General features: G+C 36.1%; 1 protein-coding gene across 1 annotated transcript; it reads right to left on the bottom strand.

Annotated features, from left to right (window-relative positions):
- Positions 1-1,955: 1,955 nt before the first annotated feature.
- On the bottom strand, positions 1,956-4,106 carry LOC108480346 (uncharacterized). The gene has a single exon (XM_017783310.2). It carries the CDS (start codon positions 3,852-3,854, stop codon positions 2,187-2,189), a length of 1,668 nt encoding a protein of 555 aa, XP_017638799.1. The 5' UTR covers positions 3,855-4,106; the 3' UTR covers positions 1,956-2,186.
- Between the last annotated feature and the right edge of the window lie 5,217 nt (positions 4,107-9,323).

Genomic DNA, 9,323 nt, shown 5'->3' with positions numbered 1-9,323 from the left:
TATAGGTATAAATGTTTTTGGTAAAAACTGTAAAATGTGTTCCAAAGTGATTTTGTCAAAATAGGGGCAACGCTGTGACGACAAGTTCCCAATGTCGCGAGTTAAATTGGCAATGAATGGTGTCGCAACGTATAAGACCCGAAAATGATTTTACAACATATTGAGAATGCGACATCTTGTAGTTCAGACCCGACGATTGGGTCAGGTAAGGGGTGTTACAAATTAATTATTTTCTCTTCAATTGTTTCAATTTTTGTTAATTATTTATTCTATCCATTGCTTATTTAATTTGCTTGCATGATCACCAAATTGCATTAATTTGATAATCTTGATTTGTCTTGAAAGAGAAAATTAAGTAAATCTAGACTGAATAAATTAGGATTAACTTTAGTAGTACTGACGAACAAGTTAATTTGCGGCTAGGATAGGAATATATCTGATGCCCTAATCAACCAAATAGGTCTGTTCATAATGACTTAGCCCAACTTGCCTAGCATAGGAATATAGCTAGTAGGGAAGGGGGATTAACTTAGCTAGTTATTGGAAAGGTCTAGTTAAAGCCATAAAATCCTGGTAAGTAATTATATAGGTTGAACAATTGCACAGGAGATAGTTGATTAATCGGAATAGGTGAAGTTAAAGTTCTAAGATCTTATAACGTGTACTATTATATTATGTACTACATATGAACAGCAGTATCGGGCCACCACCATAGTTGTTGAAATCGGACCGAATTAGTTGGTCCGATTGAAAATTGGTCAGTATGTCGATTCAGAATAATGATAAAATTGATCCGTGAATTGATATAACCACAGCTTGATCTCAAAGTTTTTATTGAATAAACTGGTTAAAAACCGATTCAACTAATTTTTTTAATATTTTAAGCCAAAACCGAAAAAGAAAATTGTTTCATTTTCATTCTAAGGCCCTTGAAGCTGCCGTATCTGTTAAAACCTGCGCATCTGTCTTTTTTCCTTTTTTTCCTGCTGAAAAACCAAGCTACGTGACGTACAGGGTGGTTAGATTTGAAGCGGTGGGTATCAACAACTATAAATCCAAACCAGCGAAAGAGAAAGCGATTGAATTGAACCCTTAAGGCGTAAAGTCCCTTAAACTGTGAAGTGGTTTTTCTTAGACGTTAAATAAAAAACATGGAAGGAGGGTTTCTTATCTTATTTTCCTTTTTGATAATGAGCCTAATAATAGTTGGGCCTATTAGTGAGATATAAATTTAAAGTTTGTTTTTCTATAAAGTATTTTTGTTATAATTATAATTTTATATTATAAAATCGAGGTTTTTTTTAGTGATTTTATCTGTTGGATCACCGATCTAATTTAATAAAATTAGCCACCACAATTCAAGAAAGCCCGTGAAATGTCAATCTACCCATTCCGAGCCAGGTACCTACTAGTTTGCCGTTAGATATAATGGCGATTTGCATATTTAGACCATGTTTTATATAATTAATAGTGTTGTAAAAATTATTATATATTTTTATATTTATATCAATACTAGACGATTCAATCATCTATACCAATGTTTTTATCTTTACATATATAATATTTATTAGTTTAACTTTTAGTTTCTTTGTAAATTATTATGTTATATATAAATAAAAGATATCTCAATTATATACATATAAAACATAAATTTTAAAATTATTAATTAGATTTATTAACTTAAGTTAATAATTATATATTAAATTCAAATGTAAGATAAAAAAGGTTTTAAGTTTAAAAAATTAAAATTTTCTACCACAGGCGGATCAACGGGTATTGGCTGAAACGGACCCAGAAAATCATATATCTGTATTAAGAAGTAAAGGGAAGTTTCTAGAAAAGATGCAAAGGTAGAACAAATCATAAATCCTCAATCTTTATCAACGCGAACGCATACTCACAATTTATAAGCTCAATCCCTTAAATAAGAAAACAAATAAATGCTAGAATCTATATCCACCAGAAAGCAAAGAATATGATTCATTCCAAGGTCCATCTTCCAGACATGTATAAATTAACTTCTCATCACAGTTGAGTATTCAAAGACCAAAAGTCTATAAAGTCAAAGAACATGTGTGATGGAAAGTCTAAACAGTGCAAAAACAAGACAAAAAACAACCAAATTTAGAAGAATTTTAATGACTATTCATGCAAAACTTTTTTTTTCCATGATAAAGCATAGTCTGCTAGGGGGACTTTGAATTCAACTTCTTGGTGCGTTTGACTAGAGGATGCATGCCCTTTACTACTTTCCGAACCTTTTTCACAGATTTAGCTTTCTTTACCTTCTTTGTCATAAGAGGCATTTCCCTTATAGGACCTGGAGGTAAACCTTTCTTAAGAGCACTTCCTCTAGGAATGACAGAGGGCGGTATTCTCAAGCTTAGTGGAGGTAAAGGGCTGTGGGGTTTCCAAACTATGTTGTTTTTCATTGAAAATCTTACCCTCTTTGTGCTGTTCTCGCAAGATTTTGCAGTTGCATCAATTTCATCCTCCCCTTGATTGGTTTCCTCCCCATTCTGAGATTTTTTGCCATCCATATGCTTTCCTCTCTTTCTCTTCTTGGAGACAGTACCATTGACTTTAGGCAAATCACAGGCACTTGCAACATCACTATTCAAGCCTACTTCTTCAGCAACCTTCTCAAACTGGAGCTGAAGGTTCGAAATCACTGATTCAGTAAATGTTATTGAATCACCTTCACCATTCTTCTCAATATTAGAAGTGGCACTTTCTGCTGGTACCATAACATTGTTCTCCTTATCTGCAGCTGTATATTTAGCATTGTTGTTTTTCTTGGTCTTTTTACCACTGTCCCCAGTTGATTTTTTCGCCTTCTTGCTCTTCTTTGAAGCCTTTCTGACAGAACCATTGCCATTAGCTTCAACCAGCTCTGAAGCACCATTAGAGATATTCAATTCCATCTCACTAGCAATAGGTACCAATTCAGGAACCTCATCTTCTTCATCCCCTTTATTACACTCGGGGATCGAAATATCAATACCCAATGATGTTAAATCCTTCTCTAGCTTCAAGAATTCTTCATGTACTCTTAACAGAATCTTTCTATTACCCTGACAGCAATCCACTGAAGAACCCAATTCATAAAACTTTTTAGAGAATCCCATCACCAAACCGATAATTCCCAACACAACTACATCATCACCTTGATCAACCTCCTCAATGGAGGTCTTAAGTTCCAACAATCTCCTTCCCATTTTAACAAACTCATCAAACACATTAATTCTAATCTTCCCAACCAAAATTTTATCACTCACTTTACCCATTATTCCAACAAATGTCTCCAATAAAATCTCAAGAACCTCCTTTTTAACCGGAAGAAAAGGCCTGAGTTCCTCGAGGAAAACCGAAGCAATGTGATAATTAACGCCATTCCCTTGAAACTTATCATCAGCTAAAAAGGTTCCATCAACTAAAACCCTAATCGAACGACGCGTAAAGTCCAAATCCCACGACCATCTCTTCAACATAGCGAAAAAGAAATGCAAGAACCTACGAATTAAGAGGTAAAACTTATCTAACCTTAGTTTGTCAATTCCAGTCCACTCGCGACGCATCGTAAGAAAAAAAACGGAGAAATATTGGAGAGATAGAGGCGGCTCGAGCTTTAGGACAACGGAAGAAAGCTTTTCGATGAGGTCGGACTGAACGGGTAGCTTGTCAGCGTGCCAAACGCAGAAGAAGAGACCTTTCCAGAGCCTCTTCATCTCTTCATCAGAGAGTTGGGTTTGTGAAGGAAGCCAAGTGTTGATGAGAGAGCGTACGGCTTTGTCTCGGGTCGACTTGTCGCAAGCCGCTAGTTGCTTTATGAGGCTCGGGCCTTCTCCAGTCATGTTGAGCCGATTCAAAAGCAATTGAAAATAGTTGGATTTCGATTGGAAAATAAATTGTTTGAAACTATTAGGAGAGAGAAGAGAAGACCGTCGGAATCGGAAGTTTCTTTCAGTTTTGCTGCTAAAAGAGAGTGAGCTTCAAAATGAAACCCTAAGGGTAGTTCTGAAAATAAAAACGCCAAACGGGCACGGATAAACGGGGGAAAATTAAAATTAAAATTAAAATATGAAAAGATGATCAAAAACGGTGAACTGGACTTACAGCTGCCCCACATTCTTTGCATTGCTCGTTCTTAAGCCATTGGCCCATTGCTTTAGGTAAGCAAATACATATTTTGGTAATTGAAGTTGATTTTTTTATTTAAATTAGTACATGAACTTAACTTTCTGGTCCAAATTAGTACTTATAGTAAATAAATCATTTGAACCAATTTAAACTATGAATCCAAATTCAAGTAACAATTTGAACTAAAAAGTTAAGCTTAGGTACCTAATTGGACCAAAAAAAGTTTAGGTATCAAATTGAACATTGGGGGGCCAACTTTAAATACCTACATGGACTAAAAAAAACTTAGGTACCAAATTAAACTTTGAAGACAAGTTTAGATACAAAATGAAGTATTTACCCTTTTAAAATTATTATTCCATACATTTATTATAAAGTTTTTCTAACTAAATTAAAAAAATTCACAATTTTTATATTATATTTATAAAAATGAAAGATAAATAATTAAGATATTTGACAAAATTTTTTAAAAAAATTCTACTTTCGGAATTTGAAAACCTACTCAAGTAATGTATGAAGTAATAATTTGTTTATTGAAGCTTTTTTTTTTTTTTTGAAAGTAGAACCGGCATAAATGCATTAAATTGGGGAAGGATCACAACGTTTGAAAAAATAGCTTCCTAATGAAACATGAGGCTACCCAAAGTTGCCATCTGTCATCACATGCACTACTAGCAATGGGCAGTGCCTCAAAGGAAAAACCCTAAAAACCTCAAAGGCGCCTTAAACATCCTAAAACTGAAAAACAATAGATCAATTTCCTAAAAAAACTAAAACAAAGAAAAAATCTGAAATGCCTACAATTTTTCCCCTTCCCTTCATCTTTGTTTTTGTTATGGAATAGTTTCAACGGCCTTTTTCATTTTCATATTTTCGTTATTACTGTTATTTCTTTTGTTTTGAACACTACGTTTTACTTCTGTTTTCATTCTCGTCATACGGTGTGTTTTAGCATTAGTTAAACGGTGTCTTTCAGTCAGTTGTTATTATTAGAGTGAGTCTATTATTTGGTTACCATTTATACCTGTAACTAAAGTTCAAAAACTGGTTATGAAAATTTGAATAAGAATTTCCAGTATTCTCTCTTTCTTTATGAAAATTTGAATAATAATTTCCAGTATTCTCTCTTTCTCTTTTCTCTCAATTTCTTTTCTTCTTTTTCTCTCTGTTTTCTACTATTCTAGATTCATTACATGAAAAATGTATCAGAGCTTTGTCAATCCTCATGGTCGTGGAGGGAGTGACTACAATGATGCAGAAGGAACTTGGAATGATGTAAGGAGAGCCTCAGCTGCAAATTGAATTTACTTAGTTAGATGCAAGGATTGATGCGCGTTTGAAGGACTTTCAGGAGGGAATTAAGTCTGAGGTTTGTTCAGAGGTATGATCTGAACTTCGATCCGAGATCTATTCTTTATTTGAACAATATTTTGGACAACGTCCTCCTATTACAGATACTGGTGTGATAACTAGTAAAGGGAAATGTACTTTATATTCTCCTCCTGGTTTTTCAGCAAAGGAACACCTCGTTGTATCGCCTATACCAAATCTAGGACATTCGAGTATACCCTCGCGAGGAGGTACCTTGGAAGTCGGAAATAACTCTTTTCGAGTAGATTGTCCGCACTTTGATGGGAGGTAATTTTAGAGGTTGGTGGTCTAAGTTGGAACAATACTTTGAGGCTGAAGGGATAAGTAAGCATGCTAAGGTTAGGGTGGTTATGTTGCATCTAGAGGGAAAAGCATTAAATTGGTATCATTTCTTTATACACAGATATGAAGGGTTGCATCAGTTGACTTGGGAGATGTATGCTAGGGGAATTAAGGAACGTTTTGGATCTAACTCCTTCCTTGATCCCATGACTGAGTTAGTAATTCTTAAGCAACACGGATCAGCTGAACTTACCTGAAACCTATGCCTTAAGCATATTCATCAGTAATTTGAAGCCTAAAATAGGTCAGTATCTCAGGTTTTTTAAGCCCCAAACGTTGGTGGAGGGTTACAATTTAACTAAAACATTGTATTGGGACTGATAAAAAAAGGGTTCACTACTGGTAGTGGGGTTAGTTCATCGAGAGTACAGCAAGGAATGGGGAGCTCAACTTCAGTGGAGGGTTCAGTGAATAGTAACTCAGGACAAAGAATTCTATCTAAGTCTTTGTCTCAAACAGAGTTGGAGGATAGAAGGAAGAAGGGCCTTTGTTTTCGGTACGGCTTGAAGTACTTACCAGGTCACAAATGTTCTAAGTCTCAACTGTATCAGCTTATTATTGAGCCAATATAGGAACAAGATTCTATCTTCTGAGGATTTCTAGGATTATCCTGAGCAATTGGACTTAGCAAATCAGATTTCAGAAAGTCTTGTGTTGTCGTTATATGCTCTTTAAGGGTTGTAGGGACATAATACTATGAGATTTCCAGCTCTTATTGGTTACACTGAAGTGGTTGTATTAGTGGACTCTAGTAACATACACAATTTTATAGATTTTAAGATGGCTAAAAGGTTGAATTTGGTAATAGAATCAGGAAGTACCTTGCGAGTAATGGTAGCAAATAGGGTTCGATTATCCACTCAAGGTCTATGCAGAGCAGTTTCATGAGAAGCACAAGGTTACAAGTTCACTACTGATTTTTTAATTTTATCAGTGAAAGGATTTGATTTGGTGCTTGACATTCACTGGTTGTTGTCTCTTGGTCCGTTTGTATGAAATTTCTCCAATTTGACTATGTAGTTTAATCATATGGGACAAAATTGCATCTTGCAAGGCATAGTACTAGGCCCACTACAAATTGTTCCCAGTAGTCAGCTTTCCAAATGCCTGAGTTTGGTAGGTAATGGCCCATGTCCTATGTTATTGGCTTCTTATGATCAGACTGCTCTTACAATGTAGCCAGTTTAATTGCCACTCGAATTGCAAGGTCTCCTTGATAAATTTAAGGATATATTCCAAACTCCCACCGGTCTTCCTCCTCCTTGATTATAAGACCACAAGATTCCTTTGATAGATGAGTCTGAGGTGGTTAAGGTGAGGCCTTATAGATATCTTGCCATCGAGAAGACTAAAATAGAGAAATTGATACAAGAAATGTTGTAAGCTGGAATAATTAGAGATAGCAACAGCCCATTTGCATCCCCTGTGGTGATGGTCAAGAAGAAATATGACAGTTGGAGGTTGTGTATTAACTATAGGCAGCTTATCCAACTGACCATCAAAGATAAATTTCCCATTCTAATTATTAAAGAGATCTTGGATGAATTGGGGCAAGCAAATTTCTTCTCCAAATTAGATTTGTATTCAGGCTATCATCAGATTCGGATGTGGGAGCAGGATGTGTACAAAATAGCTTTTAAAACTTATGTTGGCCATTATGAATTCTTGGTCATGTCATTTGGCTTGACCAATACCTTCTCTAGCTTCCAATCACTGATGAATTTAGTCTTTTGATCCTTCTTGTAGAGATCGATTTTTTTTTTAATAACATACTTGTGTATTCTCAGAAGTAGATTAACTATTTGATTCACTTGCAAGAGGTACTCCAAGTGTTGAGATCTAATCAACTTTATGTTAAGATATCCAAGTGCATTTTTTGAGCCACTCAGGTGGAGTACCTTGGACATGTTATCTCTCAAGGAGTTGTTAGTATAGATCAAACCAGGTGGCTAGTGTTTTAGACTAGTCTCTTCCAAAGTCAGTCAAGAAGTTACGAGTCTTTTCGGGTTGTCTGGGTATTACAGACGATTTATCAAGGGATATGGCTTACTAGCTAAGTCATTCACTACATTATTTAAAAAAAAATGTTACCTGGTAATGGACAGTGTTAGAACAGACCGCTTTCAATCAGCTCAAGGCAGCTGTTTTTCAAGCTCCAGTTCTTGTTCTACCAAATTTTCAAGAACCTTTTTGTGTGGAGACGGATGCTAGTGGTCAAGGGGTTTAGGTTATTTTACAGCAGAATGGAAGGCCAGTGGCATACTTCAGCAAGACGTTGGGAATCAAGTATCAAGCCTTGTCCATCTATGACAAAGAAATGCTTGCAGTATTGTTAGCAGTTAAGAAATGGCATTCCTATCTTGTTGGAAGACATTTCTTCATCAAAACAGATCACCAGAGCTTAAAATTCCTATACGAACAGTAGGTAACCACCCTTTATCAGCAGAAGTGGGTTACGAAGATGCTGGGATACGATTATTTGATCTCATATCACAAGGGAACTCAGAATACAGTGGCTGACACTTTGTCCAAGAAACCTCATGACCACACTTATCAACTGCTCCAATGTGAAGGCAATTTAGACTCTTCTTGGTCTGAGGTATGAGACCGTATTGTTGCTTCCTATGAGGCAGATAAGAAGCTCTACCAGTTGTGTCAAGATGTTTAAATGCAGCCTCAGTTGCATCCCAAGTACTCGTGGCATGGTACATTCCTTGGCAGATTGGGCAACATTGTGGTAGGAAATGATATCCAGCTTCGAAAACAAATTTTTGGTCTTTTCCATTACAGTTCTTTGGGAAGTCATTCTGGCATCCATGCTACTTGTCACAGGATATCTGCCTTGCTCTATTAGAAGGGTATTTTTAAAGATGTTAAGCATTGGGTCTGAGAATGTGTAGTTTACCAGCATTGCAAAGTTGATAATTTTGCTTCCCCTAGGCTTTTGCAACCCTTACCTATACCCAATCATGCTTGGACTATCATCAGCATGGATTTCATTGAAGGTCTGCCTTTGTCACAGGGTAAATCAACCATTCTTGTAGTGATTGACTGTTTAACCAAGTATGGTCACTTCCTTGCCTTAGCTTATCCCTTTACTGCCTTCACCGTAGCTCAAGAGTATATTTACCACATTTACAAGTTGTATGGGATACCCGAGTCAATCATGTCTGATAGAGATATAATTTTTTAAAGTAATTTTTGACAGGAACTGTTTCAAAATTTGGGCACCAAACTAAAAATGTCTACTGTCTACCATCCTCAAACTGATGGCCATACAGAAATTCTTAACAAGTGCTTAGGAAGTTACTTAAGATGCATGATTAGTGAAAAGCCATCTGCTTGGGCGTCTTGGCTACTTTTGGCGGAGTGGTGGTACAATACCACCTACTATTTTGGCTATTCAGACCACTCCTTATGAAGCTCTTTATGAGCAAGACCCACCTCTTTACTTACCTTACTTGGTTGGT

This window comes from Gossypium arboreum, chromosome 1 (assembly GCF_025698485.1).
Source record: "Gossypium arboreum isolate Shixiya-1 chromosome 1, ASM2569848v2, whole genome shotgun sequence".
Classification (NCBI taxonomy): Eukaryota; Viridiplantae; Streptophyta; class Magnoliopsida; order Malvales; family Malvaceae; genus Gossypium; species Gossypium arboreum.
The sequence above is the reverse complement of the archived record's forward strand: the minus strand, read 5'-3'. Positions and strand labels throughout refer to the sequence as shown.